At 40.5% G+C, this 20,101-nt stretch overlaps 1 protein-coding gene and 2 long non-coding RNA genes across 8 annotated transcripts in view; 2 read left to right on the top strand and 1 right to left on the bottom strand.

Annotated features, from left to right (window-relative positions):
• Nucleotides 1–7,894, top strand: part of POGLUT3 (protein O-glucosyltransferase 3) — an 84,365-nt gene extending 76,471 nt beyond the window's left edge. For 3 of the 4 annotated variants that reach the window (XM_039526814.1, XM_039526804.1, XM_039526795.1), the window contains 4 exons: nt 721–917; nt 2,772–2,966; nt 4,102–4,206; nt 5,511–7,894. In XM_039526814.1, coding sequence (XP_039382748.1) covers nt 721–917; nt 2,772–2,966; nt 4,102–4,206; nt 5,511–5,636 — 623 coding nt within the window. In that variant the 3' untranslated portion in view covers nt 5,637–7,894. The remainder of the gene's footprint in view (nt 1–720; nt 918–2,771; nt 2,967–4,101; nt 4,207–5,510) is intronic. The other variant, XR_005594857.1, reaches the window with a different exon arrangement.
• The window catches only part of LOC120399035, an 87,196-nt gene that overhangs the window by 51,965 nt on the left and 15,130 nt on the right, over nt 1–20,101 (bottom strand). For all 3 annotated transcript variants that reach the window (XR_005594903.1, XR_005594908.1, XR_005594897.1), the window contains one exon: nt 17,856–17,974. This is a non-coding gene — a long non-coding RNA (uncharacterized LOC120399035). The remainder of the gene's footprint in view (nt 1–17,855; nt 17,975–20,101) is intronic.
• Nucleotides 9,340–18,803, top strand: LOC120399047. The gene is made up of 3 exons (XR_005594920.1): nt 9,340–9,563; nt 10,566–10,634; nt 17,911–18,803. It is a non-coding gene; the product is annotated as an uncharacterized LOC120399047 (long non-coding RNA).

Below are 20,101 nucleotides of genomic sequence, written 5' to 3'. Positions count from 1 at the left end.
TTAAGGATGGAATAAGCTGCTCCCATCCACTTCTCTGCGTCCTCCACAGAGACTACACAAACAGCACAAACAGGAAAGGCAGGATTTGACATTTTGGATATTTCTAAAAAGTATAACAACAAGCAGAATGAAAGTCTTACAGGCTTTCTCTGTATATTGTAAAGATAGAAAAAGGATACAACACCTTTTTTTTTTGCGTAACAGAGGTTACTAAAGGTGGAGTGGAATTATGTGTTGGGATATTTGGGTGGACTTTTAAGATTGAAGGTCTCTTGCTCAGGTTTCACAGTATTCGGTACTCATATAAGTTAAAAACTAATAAAATTATTGTCTTGACAATTTGTTGAAAGACAAATAATTTTCTTAGAGACAATATAGGTGAGGTAATATCTTTTATAGGACCAACTTCTGTTGGTGGAACGGACAAGTGTTCAAGCTTCACAGAGCTCTTTGTTTCTTAAAAGAAAAAAGACTTAATTTTACATTTTAAGAATTTTTTTCCATGCCAAAACTTCAGGACAGGGCAAATATTTACCAGTTAGGTTTAAATGTTTCTTTAACTAACAAGTTCATATGGAAATTTATGTTGATACCTGTTTTACCATACATGGGAGTGTGACCCTGATATCATAACAAATTCATATTGAATGTATGAGCATGTGTAACTTAAAGATTTCAAGGCTGTCTCCCCCTCCCCCCCATCTCATTCATTATCTTTAGGCCCTTTCTGGCACAACAAAACAGAGCGAGCTTTCTTCAGAGGTCGAGACAGCCGAGAAGAACGTCTTCAATTGGTGCAGCTATCTAAGGAGAATCCAGAGCTACTAGATGCTGGAATAACAGGATATTTCTTCTTCCGAGACAAGGAGAAAGAGCTGGGAAAGGCTCAGCTCATGGGATTCTTTGACTTCTTTAAGGTTTGCCACATTATATTGCAGACAAGGGCTTACTTTGCAGTTAAATGGTTACTAACTGAAGAGAGGCAGCTTTCCTTTTTAATTTTGCTGATTGCATTTCAGTGTTTGGAACAGTTATGCTGCCCTGGGCATATGTGGCCATACAAAATAGATACTTTACCCATAAATAAAAACATAGTGTAAAACATCCTTTAAAAAAGCCATCCATTGTGGTCTCTGACTTTAGTGGGCTTTGGATCAGGCCTTTTATTCAGATTTCTGACCCACTGTAACTGTACATTTCTTATTTAACGTGCAAACAGTAGGCATATTTTATATAGATGTAGGTGCACTGTGTATTTCAAAAACAGTTCTTGTAGCAGTGGGTCAGAAAAGTATATTGAATGTTGCTGATTTATTTGAACCTGCAACTCCTTCAGTTGCTAAGTCGGCAGCATCCAGCTCTGAGCAGCGAGGAGGGGGAGGATGTGAAATGTCCTCTTTAACTTCGCTCATGCGCAGACATCTGCAGTCAGAGTTTCCTGGCAGCTGGATTTAGCCATAATGTTATTTCCTCTTCATATTCTTCAAATGTGATTCACAAAACAGGCAGGCATGGCTGGCGTCAGTGCTCTGTCTCTGTCCTCTGAAACTGCTTGCGTTACGTTGTGCCATTCATTGGGGATGGTATGAAGTCGCACCACCTCAAGCGGAAGGCTTGTGAGTGAGGAGATGGAGAGGAGAGCATTTGGGAACTGATTCAACTCAGAGTCGCTAATATATTAAACATTATCATTTGCAATTATTTTAAACCTTATATTTGCCTTACAAAATTTTAATTTTGATTTAGTGGCTTCACTAGAATGTAATGAATCTGCTGATCCTTATGGGAAAATGAACAGCGATCCTGTAAAGTTGCAGCGGAGTTATAAATCTCTGGATGTAAAGGGGGCATAGCCTCAGCTGGTATAAATTGTCACAGCTGCATTGACTTCAGTAGCTATTATATTTTTTGCCAGCTGAGATTCTGCCGCATGGATTATAACAGAAATGCTAAAAACAGAGCTCTCCAAAGTGAATGCCATATATTACCTTTAGTGCAATGTTTACTATTACTCTGTTTACTTTTAATTGAGGATAAATTTGGTCCTCTTGAAATGAGAGATTATCATGAGAGATATAGACTACAACTAGATGACAGCTTCCCTCACCCCCAACTCTATCCTTGTCCTAGCCCTCTTCTTAACAGAATGCCCATCATGGTGTCCATGTGAATTGTGGTTTTGTGATGTGAACTGAGGACAACAGGGATTAGGTTCTTCATAATAAACTGTATAATATTTGGAATTCATGTATATAAAACATGGAGCTGATATGGATGACCTGAAAAGCTTTGGTGGGCACCTAGATGAAAGCTTTTGATTTTCTTACCCCTACTGTCAGTTGTTTTGGGGTTGTTGGTTTTTTTGTTTTTTTTTACTGGGCTTACACTTCACAAATATTGAGCCATATCCATCTTGCTTAGTTTATTGACTTCTGTGGGACTATTAGGGTGAGCAGTATTTGGCACGTTTTTAATTGACCCTGAGGTCAGCCCTGTGGGGTAGGTAAGTGAAGACACTGAGGCATAGAGGCTAAATGATTTGCCCAAAATCTTGTAAGGAATCTGTGTCAGATCCATTATTAGAATCCAAAGGTTCTTAATTACCAGTCTTGGGCCTAAACCACAAAACAGTGCCTTTCTCTAGATACTTATTATTTCCAGGACATCTTGAAACTGTGCATATATCTAACATTAAATAGGTTGAAAGATGAGATATTTTGATTCAAAATATTTTTTTCTCCTTTTTTTGCTTCTTTGTTTTCACTTTACAGTACAAATATCAAGTGAATGTAGATGGGACAGTAGCAGCATACAGATTCCCATACCTCATGTTGGGTGACAGTCTAGTACTGAAACAAACCTCTCAATACTATGAGCACTTCTACAGTGAATTAAAACCATGGAAACATTATGTTCCAATTAAAAGAAGCCTTGATGACGTGCTAGAAAAAATAAAATGGGCTAAGGTAAGTGGTGTTACCAACAAAGTTTAAAAGAGGTAAATTGACATATACATAACAAACACATTCCTAGTGGTCCTCTTCCGTTTGTATTGCTAAATCTGTGTTCTGCATCAACTCTGCACTGAGATATTCAGATAAAAGGTGTATATATTGCTATTATTATTTATTTAACTAAATGAAAGTAAGGCCTCAATTCAGGTAAACATCCACATTCAAGAAAGCACTTAAGTACAGGCTTAACTTTAGGTATGTGCGTAAATGTTTTGCTGTAGAACAACTTTAAACAAATTTTCAGATCTTTAAAGATTGCTTTCAAACTTCGGATTACTTTTTTTTTTTTTTCCAAATGCTGTGATCACAGAGTAGAAATTATTAATGCAGATATCCTGTTCAGATGTACCAAAATAATACCTTCCTGTAACGTAGAATGAGAGAGACGGGCTATTTATAAATATTCCAAACATTATTGTGGTGATGTAGAATATAGCTGAAACTAGTAGTGTGAGAAACACAAGAAATGTTTCAGTTCTGAGTACTGTAGTTGTTCACAAAGGACCAGATGAAGGGCCCTACAAGCTTTGAAATGAAGCTCTAAAACTCTTGAATACAAGTACATGAATAAAAGTGCTTAGTACACTACCCACATCACCAAAACACATTCCACGTGTATTATCAAGGATAGTTCAGTTGAAATGCTTCACAAAGAACAAAGCTGGAAACAGAAACACTTAATTACATGCTGTAGGAAAAGACAAAAACTACAGCTCTGTATTCTGTGTAACCAAATCTGTGTGAGAGACCTCAAACCTGCTTATGAACTGGGCTGTGACTTGGACAATACAGTAGAGTAGTAACTGACTGATTTTTTCCAAATATATACAATTGGCCACCAATACTCTTACCGGCAGCCCTAAGGATATCAATGTCTTTGTGACCATGCAAGTATACCGATAAATTCTAAAAACCTGGAACTAAATACTATGTTCTTGCCCTATATCGGTAATTGTACATTGGATAGCATTCCAGCTATTACTACAGATCTGAACAGCCCTCTTAATGAGAGTTATTATGCTAGAAGGGAATTGAGTGATTCACTGATTGCTCTATTATTCACTGATGTTTCTTTCCAATTTCTCAGGTAAATGATGAAGAAGCTAGGAAGATTGCTAGAGAAGGACAGTTAGTTGCAAGAGAATTACTGCAGCCTCACAGGCTTTACTGCTATTACTACAAAGTGTTCCAGGTTAGTACAGTGTGTCATTTGGTTACGTTTTCACCTAGCTGCTACTAGTTCTAGCACTACAGTTTTCTATTCAGTCCACATATCTTAAGACATTGTTCATGATAGGTTGTAAGGGATCATCCAAGAACTCTGGCTGAATGTACCTCATTATTATTGGGATGCAATCTGAGCTACCAGCAGTCCTACTGTGAAAGGGGTCTCATGACTTCCCACCCCGACCCCATCTGCTTTCTATTCTGTGTTTTATAGTGCTTTATTTCTGATTAAAACAGGTGATCTTCCGTTGGCCTTTGACCCTTTGGCTAGTGTTCCTCCTTTTGCTAGCTCCAACTTCATCCTCTGAACCAATGTCCCAACATGGCATTGGTTCTTTGGGTGGCCCTGGTTCTGGTTACTGGAAAAGGAAGCCCTGGCAATATGGCAGCTGTGCTGCCAGGTAGCAGGGCAGGCCAAAGACCCAAGTCTGTTGCAGATGGCACTAGTCTCACACTGATTCTGGGGGATCCATGGAATTTGTGGACTGTTCCGTGGCCTGTTTCTTGGTGGTGAGCAAATCATACTCAGCAATGTAACAATTACAGAGAAAACTGAGAACCCCACAGGGATCCTCCCTTTTAGCTTCCTTCTATAGATTTGCTCCTGGGAATGGAAGGTTGGGCCCATTATTAATCGAATTACAGAGATATTGTGAAAGAAGGAGTAACAGGAGTTGGTCACAGCCTGTGGAGCAGAAAGAGTGTTGTCCACAGAAATGGGGTTAGCAGAGGAGACTTGGGAAGCATCTAAGATGACAACTGGCCATCCAAGAGGGTATGTGAAAGAGCTGCAGGATAGATCCAACCAGTTTGTGCATGGTGTGATATACATTACTTTCACTTCAAGAAGCAGAATTCTAATTTGACTCAGAAACCCTCTACTCTCTATGGGTATTGAATTGCTTTGCTGTTCTGCTATACAGAATCAGATCTCCTATGAATGCACACATTAATGACATCACTTTTTGAACTGTTTAGTGTGCAAAAATATGACTGATCATTTGCATGTGTTTATATTAAGCAGTTTCATACTGTTGATGACGGTATTAAAGCTGATATTTAATAGGACATAAGACAAAACATTAAAGGGAGTTCCAGATCCAGTTTAGTTTATTAGTAGGTGTTTCAATGAAGACCTAGTAAACAGACTGTAAATGATGTAGGAAGCAGTGTTTAAAGCAAGGCTTGACAATGGAAGAGAGGAGAATTCTGTTACATGAATTACATGCTATTGTGTCAGCTCTCTTAAATGTCACTTACATATTTCAGAAATATGCCAAGCACCAAGCCAGCCAACCTGAAATAAGAGATGGAATGGAACTTGTACCTCAACCTGATGACAGCACCTCCATCTGCAATTGCCATAGGAAAAAGCCTTTAAGGGAAGATCTATAACTGTACCAAATGAAGAAAACCACTCCGGTTTCACTAATAATGCAAAAATATACATGGGATTTAAGCTGTGAAATCTAGGACATGCTTGTGCACTGGGGAACATTCTTGGTTAAGTACTCTTAATGTATTTGCATACCCTTATTCACTCTGCCTATGATATACAAGTTAGTGTAAGTTCTTCTACAGGAGCATTTATCACACAACAGAACAGTATTAGATTTCTCCATTAAGTCATCTACTGATTTCTATTTTCTACTGAAAATAACATTTTAAAACCAGAAATTATTCTACCACAGTATTAAGCTGAATGCTATATATACAGCAGATTTGTAACCATAGACACAAAGTGGATCATTTTAGGTTTACAAGTTCCAAATCTGGTATTACCATCTGATGTTTATTTGATGGTCCATGTCAGATAAATCTTGTGATCTCCATTCAGATCCTAGTGACAAGTTGTCCAAATCAAGAGTCAGATTGGGGGTAAAAAATGGTGGTGATCTTCCAACCTCCACCTGTGACCAAAATGAGATACCTTCACCCCTACTGTAGATTGTATAGATATTCAAAATATGATCCTAATATGGTCAGGGCACTTGCCTGAAACTCAGGGAACTGAACCCAGGTCTCTTGCTCTGCTACAGAGCCTATGCCGGTATAGCTACTTAGTGCAGACACACAGTGTACGCCAATAGGAGGAGTTCTGCTAGCATCGTAATACCTCTTCTCTGAACGTTATCAGCTATGCTGATAGCAGCACGCTTTTGTCGGCATAGTTGTGACAACACTGGGGGCTTTGACAGCATCACTATGTCAGTTGGGGGAGTGAGATTTTTCCAGCATAATTTTGTAGTATAGACCATGTGTTAGTCCTGGCCTACACTTAAAATTGAGATTGACCTAGCTATGTCACTCAGGTGTGAAAAATTCACACCCATGAGTGGCGTAGTTCAACTGACCCAACCCCCAGGTGGATTACCTACATAAACAGAAAAAAACCCTTTTATTGATGTAGGAAGTCTAGGCAAATAGTCTCTATCTAAACGTCAGTAATTACCATGTTTAAACATACTGGTAGCCAAAACATATTGTATGTTTTTTCCTCGTCTATTTGGACAGAAAATACTGCTCTAATCATGTTAGAGAACCACATTTTAGCCTAGTGATACATACAAACATGGTTACAAATAATTTCCCCATTCACACAGGCAAAAATAGCCACATCTTAAAACATGGTTTGGACACTCGTATCGCTACTATAATTAATCATGGTTATTTTTGTAGTGCACGCAGGGTCATAGAAGAAAAAAATAGAAAGTTGCCATTTCCAATCACACTACCAAGGGAAAAAAAATTTCTTTTGTTCCATGTCCCCCTTCTCCCTCCACTCCAGCACCCCTCCACCCACACCCCACAGTTATCAGTGCTAGATTTGAATAGAAAAAATATTTCAGTGCTGTCTTCTAGATCAACAAAATGCCCTCTCCACTCTTTACAGACACTAAAGTATTTGGGCTTTGTATAATGTCTGGGCTTTTTACATATATTGTAATGATCTTTTTAGTTGTATAGTATTTTAAAAATTGGTGCATCTCAAATGTCTTTTGAGGGAAATACATTGTAAATATTTTTAGAACCATTGATAGGGTGAAAAGGCCAGGAAAGGGTTAAGGGCTACTTGTCTGTCACATGACTCAGGGGATTTAAGGAAGGGGTTTGTCTTCTTTCAGAAAGGCAAGGGGGAAAGCTTGGTGGTGGTGGTCGGGGGAATCACTTTGTTTTTATGTAACTCATGACTTTCTGTGTTTGAACAATAAATTGGGTCCTGAGGCCTACCATGTATTAGAGGTGAACCCTTTCCCACAAAACAACCTGTCCCTGCTGAGTCAAGCACCTTAAATGCTTAGTACAACCCCCATTTAGTCAAAGTATTTGTGGAAGGTGTCAAAACAACTGGGTAATTGCTGTGTGACTGGGAAAATGACTCATGAGGAATATGGTGTATTACCGTAATTTAGATATGAGGGGGGTTTTGGCTGTTGAGTGAGGGGACGGGAGCTCAGATATATGTAGCTATTCTGAATGTGTGAAAAGATATTTTCAGGGTGGCTCTTGTTTGACTGTCAAATATTTATTTTTCATTTTTCTGATATAGGCACATGGAAAAAAGCAAAACACGGCATAGACACTTGTATCTGCTATACAGAACCAAGAAAATGGAGGGGAAAATATATAAAATAAACAAACCAGTTCATTTAGCGCTGATGTTGCATGCTTTCTTCAGAACACAAAACTCACAACTTCTCTATTAGAACAATAATGATTATCAAGCATGGAACATCTGGACTCTGGATGCTCTGCTTGCAATCCTTCGTTACATTTCCTTAGATGAAACATCTTGCACTACCAGTCACTTTCCAGGGTTTAGTTCTACACTGGAATAAATAGTTTGAGTTTTATTTGGCATGGAGATAAGTCCTAGAAACCAACCAGAACCACAAATATAGTTCAGTCTGCTAAACAAATTTGGCTCCAGAAAATACATGTAGCGTTCATTTGCTGTCATAAAGCTTCCTACATCCAGTCCAGAAACGGGGTTACACTGCTGAACCAGATACCTGAAATCAGGTTTCTGCTGCTTCTTTCTTTTCCATGTGCAGCACATTTATTGTCTGTCTTCCATGGTAACATATCAAACTCTACATTTCTGTACTATGCTGACATGACCTGACTAGTATGCCCTTTACCAGACAGAATCAAGATTTGTGGAGTTTAGCAGGTTTATGTAGCATTGTCAATCTACTTTTCATTTGTATTGATCAGTATTTAAAAAAAAATACATTACTGTGCTAATCAAGGGAAATTAAGCCACAAATTGTCATACCTGATGGATGGAAACAACAATTTTGTTCACGTTTCAGAACAGAGATCTGAAAATGAAAGGTCTTCATAACAACAATATGCTTGGGGGAAATTTCTCTGTGAATATCTGTGTAGGAAAAGATTCCAGAGTGGTAGCCGTGTTAGTCTGTATCAGCAAAAAGAATGAGGAGTACTTGTGGCATCTTAGAGACTAACAAATTTATTTGAGCATAAGCTTTCGTGGGCTAAAACCCACTTCATTGTATGCATGCAGTGGAAGATACAGTAGGAAAATATATATACACAGAGAATATGAAAAAAATGGGTGTTGCCATACCAACTGTAACAAGGGTGATTAATCAGCCACACTATCAGAGGCTCATTCACCTGCACATCTACCATTGTTATATATGCCATCATGTGCCAGCAATACCCTTCTGCCATATACATTGGCCAAACCAGACAGTCTCTACGCAAAAGAATAAATGGACACAAATAGGACGTCAAGAATTATAACGTTCAAAAACCAGTCGGAGAACACTTCAACCGCACTGGTCACTCAATTACACAACTCAAAGTCGCACTACTCCAACAAAAAAACTTCAAAAACAGACTCCAAGGAGAAACTGCAGAATTGGAATTAATTTGCAAACTAGACACCATTTAATTAGTCCTGCATAAAGATTGGGAGTGGATGAGTCATTACACAAAGTAAAACTGCTTTCCCATGCTAATTTTTTCCCCCTCTGCTACTCACACCTTCTTGTCAACAATTGGAAATGGGCCATCCTGATTATCACTACAGAAGTTTTTTTTTCTTGTGCTGATAATAATGGAGGTGATAAAGAGCAGCTAGACAGCACACCTTACAATGGTGCTGCTGCAGCGGCACAGCCGTGCCGTTGTAAGGTGCACCGTGCAGCCATAGCCTAACAGAAAAGAAAATGGTAAAGGGAAGCCTCTTATTTCTGTTGTTGGTACTTTATGCAATCTCAACAATAACCCCTGCAAACCAGGAAAGATGTCACCTCTAATTTAGCAGGATCACAGGATGATCCCAAATAGGTAAATATGGCCTTGTACATTATAAGAATTGTTAAATAAGCATTTAAACCTATTTGTACTATTTACATTACATAGGATTTCTTAGGCTCTGCATATGTATTAGAGGGTCTACCATTCTAGTGCAATATTTGAGTACCTCTGAATTAGGCTCACATGTGTAAAACAGTGGGCACGATTTCAAACAAAACATCACTATTTATTCCACCTTGACATTTGACTTTACCACAGAATGTGTTGGCTTTTTTCTGCTTAACACAGGAAGTACTACACAAAGGGTAAATCCTGGTTCCATTGAAGTCAATGGGAGTAAAATTAACTACCACTGGTGTTAACTGTTGGAGGCAAGTTTGTTTGTAAGGGCTTGGCTACACTTACAAATTTGCAGCGCTGCAGCAGGGTGTGAAAACACACCCCTGCTGCAAATGCCTTGCGCGCGACAGCGCAGTGTAGTGTAGTCCCCCCCAGCGCTGGGAGCCGCGCTCCCAGCGCTGTCCGTCCCCACCCAGAGGGAGTGGAGACGGACAGCGCTGGGGAGTTTTTCTCCAGGCTGGGCGCTTACTGCTTGGCTGCTCAAAGGCGCGCTGCGGCGCTTTGAAATGCAAGTGTAGCCAAAGCCTTAGACTGAATTGATAAATCATAAAATCAAAGTCCAACAGGCACCTAAATAAGAGGTCTGATTTTGTTAATAAATGCTTACCATATGAAGTGCCTATTGAAGTCCATTCAGGTTCATTATTATTATTATTTTATTTTTCAAGTAAATGGGAGCTGGGGGCAGTGAGTACCTCAGAAAATCAGGTCACTTATTTTAGATGCCTCAAATATGGAGTTAAGCACCTAACTTTAGGCATATACGTTGGGAAATTTTTCCCTATCCCCACATCTTAGTCTCAAAACTTTTCTAGAAATATAGAGCAGTAAATAATGGCATCTTGATCATGAATGACTTTGATTTAGAAATTGGATTTTAAAACTCATTTGAACAAATCTTATTCTCTGCAGTTCCATGACGGCTTTGTTCCATGAAGTGTAATTGTAGCCGTGTCAGCCCCAGGATAATAAAGAGACAAGGTGGGTGATGTAATATCTTTTATTGGACCAACTTCTGTTGGTCAGAGAGACAAGCTTTTGAGCCACACAGACCTCTTCTTCAGGTCTGGGAACGGTACTCCAAACATCTCAAATAAATGCAGATTGTTTAGCATAAGTAGTTAGCACATAGTCTAAGGACAATTCAAGGTAGAAACAACGAGGAGTCCTTGTGGCACCTTGGAGACTAACAAATGTATTTGGGCATAAGCTTTCGTGAACTAAAACCCATTTCATCAGATGCATGAAGTGAAAAATACAGGAGCAGGTATAAATACATGAAAGGATGGGGGTTGCTTTACCAAGTGTGAGGTCAGTCTAACAAGATAAATCAATTAATGGCAGGATACCAAGGGAGGAAAAATAACTTTTGAAGTGGTAAGAGAGTGGCCCATTACAGACAGTTGACAAGAAGGTGTGAGTAACAGTAGGGAGAAATTAGTATTGGGGGAAATTAAGTTTAGGTTTTGTAACAACCCAGCCACTCCCAGTCTTTATTCAGGCCTAATCTGATGATGTCCAGTTCGCAAATTAATTCCAGTTCTGCAGATTCATGTTGGAGTCTGTTTTTGAAGATTTTTTGTTAAAGAATTGCCACTTTTAGGTCTGTTATTGAGTGACCAGAGAGACTGAAGTGTTTTCCTACTGGTTTTTGAATGTTATGATTCCTGATGTCAGACTTGTTTCCATTTATTCTTTTGCGTAGAGACTGTCCAGTTTGGCCAATGTACATGGCAGAGGGGCATTGCTGGCACATGATGGCATGTATCACATTGGTAGATGTACAGCTGAATGAGCCTCAGATGGTGTGGCTGATGCGGTTAGGTCCTATGATGCTGTCCCTTGAATAGATATGTGGACAGAGTTGGCACTGGGTTTGTTGCAGGGTTTGGTTCCTGGGTTGGTGTTTTTGTTGTGTGGTGTGTAGTTGCTGGTGAGTATTTGCTTCAGGTTTGGGGGCTGTCGGTAGGCGAGGACTGGCCTGTCTCCCAAGGTCCGAGAATGAGGGATCATCCTTCAGGATAGGTTAGATCCTTGATGATGCGCTGGAGAGATTTTAGGTGGGGGCTATAGGTCACGGCTAGTGGTGTTCTGTTACTTTCTTTGTTGGGCCTGTCTTGTAGTAGGTGACATCTTGGTACCCTTCTGGCTCTGTCAATCTGTTTCTTCACTTCACAAGGTGGGTATTGCAGTTTTAAGAATGCTTGATAGAGATTCTGTAGGTGTTTGTCTCTGTCTGAGGGATCGGAGCAAACGCGGTTGTATCTTAGAGCTTGGCTGTAGACAATGGATTGTGTGATGTTGTCTGGATGAAAGCTGGAGGCATGTAGGTAAGTATAGCGGTCAGTAGGTTTCCGGTATAGGGTGGTGTTTATGTGACTATCGCTTATTAGCACTGTAGTGTCTAGGAAGTGGACCTCTTGTGTGGACTGGTCCAGGCTGAGGTTGATGGTAGAGTGGAAATTGTTGAAATCTTGGTGGAATTCCTCAAGAGCCTCCTTCCCATGAGTCCAGATTATGAAGATGTCATCAATGTAGCACAAGTAGAGTAGAGGCGTAAGGGGATGAGAGCTGAGGAAGCGTTGTTCTAAGTCAGCCATAAAATGTTGGCATACTGAGGGGCCATGCAGGTACCCATAACAATCCCTCTGACTTGAAGGTATAAATTGTCCCCAAATATGAAATAGTTGAGTGAGGACAAAGTCACAAAGTTTAGCCACCAGGTTTGCCGTGATGGTATCGGGAATGCTATTCCTGATGGCTTGTAGTCCATCTTTGTGTGGAATGTTGGTGTAGAGAGCATCTATATCCATAGTGGCTAGGATGGTGTTTTCTGGAAGACCACCAAAGGATTGTAGTTTATTCTGGTTATTGTAGGGGGAGTTGTGGTACTGATACCCTTACTTCTCTGCTGCTGCTGGTGGCAGCACTGGGCAGCTAGAATGTGATGGCTGCTGGCAGGGATTCCAGCTCGGAAGACAGAGCCATCGCCAGCAGCAGCACAGAAGTAAGGATGGCATGGTATGGTACTGCCACCCTTTCTTCTGCACTGCTGCCTGCAGAGCTGGGCCGTCAGTCAGCAGCCACCACTCTCCAGCCACCCAGCTCTGAAGGCAGAAGCACAGAAGTAAGGGTGGCATGGTATGGTATTGCCACCCTTTCTTCTTCTGCACTGCTGCTGTTGGGGTGCTGCCTTCAAAGCTGGGAGCCCGGCCAACAGCTGCCGATCTCCAGCTGTCCAGCTCTGAAGGCAGTGCAGAAGTAAGGGTAGCAATACCGCAACCCCCCCTAAAATAACCTTGCAACCCCCCTGCAACTTTTGGGTCAGGACCCCCAATTTTAGAACTGCTGGTCTGCCCCAGGAAATCTGTATAGTAGAGGGTAAAAGTACACAAAAGACCAGATTTCATGGGAAGAGACCAGATTTCAAGGTCTGACACGCATTTTTCATGGCCGTGAATTTGGTAGGGCCCTAATTATCTGGTTTCACCCACATAGTTATTATTGAGGCATTTAGTGCACTGGATGAAGTATACCACATATTGTGATAAGCATGTGTGGGACCCGTGGATCATGAAAGTTGTGGTGGTGTAGGGGGCAGGGTTGATCATTATAGCAGTGACGATGTGTCTGCAGGTTTTACATCTGTTCTGGTAGGGTCTGGTGCCGCTCTGAGTTGATATGTTCTAATCTGTGGGGAGCTTCTGATGATGAGCTTGGAAAGCTTGGGGGGTTGGTTGAGGGTCAGAAGTGGGGGTCAGGAAAGATTTCTTTAAGAATTGGGACCCCATAGAGCAGGACTGGGCAAACGTTTTGGCCCAAGGGCCACAGCGGGGAATAGAAATTGTATGGCGGACCATGAATGGTCACAAAATTGGGGTTGGGGTGTGGGAGGGGATGAGGGATCTGGTTAGGGGTGCGGGCTTTGGGGTGGGGCTGGAGAGGAGGAGTTTGGGGTGTAGGACAGTGCTCTGGGCTGGCACCAAGGGGTTTGGAGTATGGGAGTGGGATCTGGGCTGGGGCAGGGGTGCGGGAAGGGGTGCAGGTTCAGGCTGGGAGTGTGGGCGCTGGGGTGGGGCTGGGGATGAGAGGTTTGGGGTGCAGGAGGGTGCTCTGGGCTGGGATCGAGGGGTTGCGGCATGGGGAGAGGTTCAGGGGTGCCCCGGCCGCAGCACCGGAGCAGTGCCAAGCTGCGTGCCCCGGCCCTTGACCCTGTGCCCCGGCCAGAGCACCGAAACGGGTCCATGCCGCACGGTGCCTCCCCCCAGCCCAGCGCCCTGGCTGGAGTGGGGCCGAGCCGCGTGGTGCATCCCCCCAGCCCAGTGCTCTGGACAGAGCGGGGCTAAGCCACGTGGTCCAGCCCCTTACCCAGCGCCCCGGCCGGAGCGGGGCCGAGCTGCATGATGCGGTCCCAGACCCAGTGCCCCGGCTGAAGCGGGGCCAAGCCGCGTAGTGCGGCCCCAGACTCAATGCTCCAGCTGGAGCGCCCGAGCGGAGCCGAGCCACGTGGTCCGGCCCCCAACCCAGTGCCCTGGCCAGAGTCCCGGAGCCGGGCCAAGCGGCGTGGTGCGGCCCCCGACTCAGCTCATTTATCAGAGCTTACAAAGAAATTATAAAGAAAAGGAGCATTACATAAACAAAGGGCTTGCCTAAACTTAAAATGCTACAGTGGCACAGCTGTGCTACTATAGTGTTTCACTGACGCTACCTAGGCTGATGTGAGGTGTTCTCCCATCAGTGTAGGTAATCCACCTCCCCGAGAGGCAGTAACTAGGCTGATGGAAGTATTTTGTTTGTTGGCCTTGAGCTGTCTACATGGAGACATAGGTTGGTTTAATTATGCTGCTCATGGGTGTGGCTTTTTCACATTCTTGATCTACATAGTGAAACCAACCTGATTTTTCTTACATAGACCATGCCTTAGGTTATCATCAGCTCACTTATGTAGGCAGCATGTACAAAGGTGTTCTGTGGTGAAGTGAAAAGTTTTGTTTAGCTGAATGTTTTTTTAAAAGTCATGAACAAGAAAGAATCTTTTGTTTGGGATTATATCAAATATTGTTGAATGTGTGTGATTTTTAAGACCTGGATCCTCCCTCAAATAATATTTGGGTATGAATGTTTAGCTGTTGATTACTGCACAAGGAAAGAAAGCATTATATGTATAGTAATACTTTAAAGAGAAAAGGCACTAATTATATGCGCTGCTTAAAAAGAAATAAGGAAAAAGTGGTTCTGTGTGTGTAAGATGTAATTTACCATTGCAAGAAGAACCAACATCTGTAACAGAACACATAGTTAAGATCATCCATGTGCAAGGAAGTTGCAGATAAAGCTTCAAAAATGAAGAGAAAATCTTTGTCTCGCCTTTATAGGCCTGATTCTCCTTTCACTTACACTAGTTATCTCCAGTTATTTTGATAGTTACCGCTGATTAAAGATATGGGAAAGGAAATTCAAGCCCTGTATGCTTAAAAGTAAAGAGTTCCCCATTTTCTGGTTTAGATTCTGCCTTCAGTTATACTGATTGTACATTGCACTACCATCACTGGAGTTGCTCAAGAGTAATTCAAGGTAAAATGTCTCTTAGGGCCTGATTTTCAGTGAAAGATCATTGACTTCAATGAGTTACTCTTGATTTACACCAATGTGAGAGAAGAATCAGCCCTTTGTCCTTTTTGCTTTCCTGCAGTCCTCACTTTTCTAAGGAAGTGCAGTGGAACCAACAATGAACACCTTCCTTTAAAATGTATTGATTCTCTGGGTATTTGTTCATTTTGAGTTTATATGAAAGTTTCCTGGTCAGTCTCAATGATGATTCTAACACATTTTTCCTTGGCTGGAAAAATGTAATAGATCAGATTTTGCATTCACCTGCACTCATGCAACTCCACTGATCACTAGGCCTTCATACATATACTCCTTCCCTTTGTGGGTATCAGATCTTGGGACATCTACAAGGTTAAGGAGATTATTAGAATTCATTTGTATTATAATAGTGTCTAGAAACCCCACATAAGATTGGGTCCCTATAGTGCTAGGTGCTGCATAAACACACAGTGTTTATGTTGTGTAAACTTGAAGGGTTTACAATCTAAATAGACAACAGACTAAGGATGGGAAGGGAAATGGGCATAGAGAAGTAAAGTAACTTGGCCAAAGTTTCACATCAAGTCACGAGCAGAGTCAGAAATAGAACACAGGTCTCCTGACTATCAGGTTTGTACCCTAGCCAGTGGCCCACACTGCCTATTCTGCAGGAGATGACCTGGAGAAACTCTGTTCCCCAAAAAAGACTAGAAGGAATCCCACAAATTGAAACTTGTTTCTTGGCTGCTATATGGGTTTCTCCAAATATGGATGCATTTCACCCTTGTCAAAAGGTTGCATACACTTTTGTCTGCTTAAACATCCTGAGTATTTAGCATAAAAATAATTTTAGACATCAGATTGACATGCTAGTGTATAGTCCAGTTTTCAGAGCTCCCATCAATTTCTCATGAAGTGAACTCTTGAAAAGGTAATGTTGCTGACTAGGGAAATTGAGAAACTTTTATTTATGCACAATGCCTCAAATTTCTAGAATTTCAAATATAATTTGGCACCAGTTCTAGATATTTTTACCCAAGCTCAGAAACACAGCACAGTTTAATTCAATTTAAAAAAAATCTGCTGGCAGTGAAATATCTCACCTCTAGTATTTTTTGTAAAAGCTTTTGATACAGTTCAAATGTCAAAGTTTGAAAATGCAAAGTAGCAACATTGTGTAATATAGTAAGTTAAAACTTATCACAAACTTTGTTATATGGTAAAAATTAGCAAAAAGTGGAACTGCTGCCAGCTCCTGTTCAAATAAATGGAAGGAGAAGGTGGAATAATTCACTTGGATAGGTGGGATCACTGTAACAAACAAACAAATGTAAATGACCATTAAGTTTGAGACATAAACAGGAAAAAGAAAAATAATTATATATGTAGTATTGGTGACATTAACTCACTGAGTTGTGAAGATATTTTAATGTAGGCTTTTAAAAGATTGCAAAAACTTGTAGCAATGTACTGTATTTTTGCAATGCACAGAGAACATAAATAGAAATCAGATACAATCCCATACTGAGGTATTTTGGACTAACTGGGTTGTTTGGAGTAAAACTGTAGTGGAAGATGGCAGCCTTCACGTGGCCCACTTTAAGTGAGAATTCATAACGAATGCCATCAACTTGGCAACCGAACATCGCTCAGCAATTTCCCAGTCATCAGAGCAGCAACTCAGCAAATCCTAAAGTTCCTGCTCTACACCAGCAATATGAAAGAAGAAGAGTTAAACTGAATTTACACTAACAGGCTCTGATTCAACAAGTGCTTAAGCACATGCTTAGCTTTATTTACATGTGAGAATCCTATAGGACTTAATCTAGTAAAGTGCTGAGAATGCTTATTGTGATCTAGCAAAGCAAGTAAATGTGCTTAATTTTAAGTAGGCATTGGGACTACTCATGTACTTCAAATTTAAAAATGTGCTTAAGTTGTAGAGCAGAGATAGAGTGCTCAGTGTAACTCACTGGTCAGTGTGCATGATGCATCCCTCTTAACATATGTGTGATCCACAGCAAATATATCAGGTACAGCCCCCAGCTAAAACATCTACCTCTGTGACTCAAGCTGTGGAGACTTGTGTTTTTAGCTCCAGAGGTGCTAGATTCAATTCCCAGTGACAGCCACAATGGCTACTATCAAATCAGCATCTTAGAGGATCAAGACCATAGTTCCTCTGAACAGAAACCAAAGCTGCTATTGTTCCTATGAAAAGAAAGTCAAATATTGTTGCTTTGAGTGAAGTTTGTTCTATACTTAAGATTGCCATCACAGCTATGTTGGTTAGGAGTATTAAAAAAAAAAAAAAAAAAATCACACTCCTAACCAATATGTATATGCTAGCAAAAGCTCTAGTGCAGATACAGTTATACAGGCAAAAAACTGTTTTTGCTGGTATAGCTTATTTTGTTTGGGGTATAAACCAACATACCCTTTTTATTGTAGACAAGACATGAGATATGCTTCACCAGCATGGCAAAATTACATCAATATCCGCATTCTATTTTACACTAAGAAGCAACTGCTACACGCTGCTCACTACTAGTGAACAACTATATAAGGCTATTTCACATCTGTGAAGCTTAAGTGATCAATTCCAACACTTACATGCATCAACTACTTTAATTCTTATTTCCTTCTACAAACTTTCCTCTTTGTTCAGTCAAACCTCCCTTGAGTCTTTGATGCGCAGCAGGAGGAGTCCAGTCTCACCATCCAGGAGCTGCCTGTAATTGAAATGAGAAAGTAGGTGAAACGCCAAGATACCTGACACATGTAATGGGTAATTATTTTTTGGTTCTGTATAAAAACAGAGACTTGATCCAGATAAAGATCAGATAGATATGACTTCACTGTGCTTTATAAATATTATGTAATGCTCAAATACAAATAACAGAGATTGAAGATATAGACTAATCCTGAGCATTTATTTTGGAATGATTTCCAAATTACTTCAGATTCTTTGCAAGAACAGAAGTACCTTTGGGGCAAAATGCTATTTCAGACTATGAAAATCCTCCCAGGGATCAAGAAGAGGATATTTATGCTAACAAATACTATTACTAACACTGTACATGGTACTAAAGAACTTACTAGAATTCATTGAGACTGTAGCAACTACTACTGCTTAAATGCTCTTTGGCAAGGCAATTCATTTCAGTAGTCATATTTCTATTCCAGTTATAGAAACAGTTACTGGCAAAATGAACCTTTATATCAAGGTCAGCTGTATAGCCCAGGGGCTCTGTAATGGGGCAGGTATCTTTCAACTATAGGTTGCCAGTTTGAATTGAGTCCAAGTCTGTAGTGACTGGAAGTTGTTACCACAGAATGACAGTTCATTGACCTAAGAAAAATGAGTTGGTGGAAAGCAGCTGATTACCATAGGCAACATCACCAAAGAGGTGGAAGGAGCAAATGGGCAAAGTGACTGAAATACATTATCCCTGAGGAAGCAATCTCTTCATTTCAGGATTGTGAGGTTTTATGGGGTAGTTAGCTTTGCTGCTGCCACTACTATGTGCACTATACATACCTATGGAAAATTTTAGTCACCACAATAGTCACATTCAAAAAAATTTTTTAAATATATATGTTCATGCATTTGATACTGTTCTGGGACAAATAAGATCCCTCCATTTTTCAAGTGATTTTCTAATGATACTCTACTGTGCCTGTTGTAACTTCTTTGTATTCTGTTTTGTTTAAATATATTTTTTTAAATATAATTTAATTTTTAAGTCTGGTTTATGTTACATGATAGGCATGTACATTATATATGCAACATGGACAACACTTCTGTAGTTCATAATCCATAGCAGAGTAGGAGACAAGGTATTAAACATGTATTGTCAAAGTAATACAAAATGGTATCTCATTGGGGTAGGTTTTATTTTACATTACAGTTCAATTTATAATTATTTACACTGTCTCAGATCTCAGTTTAGCAAGGAATTTAAGCACATGCTTAATTCAGACATGTAAGCAGTCCCAATGAAGTCAATGGAACTAGTCACATGCTTAAAGTTAGATATATGCTTAAGCTCCTTGCTGAATTAGCATCCAAAGCAGAAAAGAGTTTTCCTGCTACATCTGTTTTGAGATACAATTGGTAAAATTTATGGGAGTTGTTGCTATATTTTGTAGCTCATGAAACATATCTGACATTTGTTAAATATCTGAGGAAAAATAAGGCTTCATATAATACTGTAACAAAAACATAAATAGAAAAATGTCTGCTGTTATAACGCTCTACATATTTCTAGATATTACTCAGAAAATACATTAGACTTTCAGAATGACTTCTTTAGTCTTTTTATAATCATGTACTGTAGGGCCCAAGGACTGAGCCCTCACATATCTCATTTACTCCAATGGGAGTTGTGGTTGCCCAGCACCTCTAGGACCAGGCCCTTTGTATGTGCAGAAAAACTGCAGATCTATGCACAGTAAACAGATCTTACTCTCTACATCAAAATTTTTCTTCTGGTAGGTACAGAAGATCATTCCCAAACCTCTCAAGCAGGTCAGATACATTACTAAATGTGTTTGCTGTATTTTTCATTAATGTAAGTTACACCCTGCTTTGAAGACATGTTCCAATGTGTAATAGTTGTCAAACTGGTTCTGTAAAGTAGGTCACCATGTGTAGTTGTCCTGAGTGTCTGCTGGAATATCTTATTACATGCCCTGTAACTGGAATCAATTTTGACACAAACCCACAGGACACCAGGTCCTATTAGAGTCAGTGGAAAGACTCCCTTTGACTTCCATGGGACCAGGATTTGGACCAATGTGTTCATGTTTGAGATAAAACAAAACAGCTCCAGAAGGGCTAGGTGGGTTAATGAATG

Source organism: Mauremys reevesii, linkage group 1 (assembly GCF_016161935.1).
Source record: "Mauremys reevesii isolate NIE-2019 linkage group 1, ASM1616193v1, whole genome shotgun sequence".
Lineage (NCBI taxonomy): Eukaryota > Metazoa > Chordata > Testudines > Geoemydidae > Mauremys > Mauremys reevesii.
Note: the sequence above shows the minus strand (reverse complement) of the source record. Positions and strands in the feature narration are given on the sequence as shown.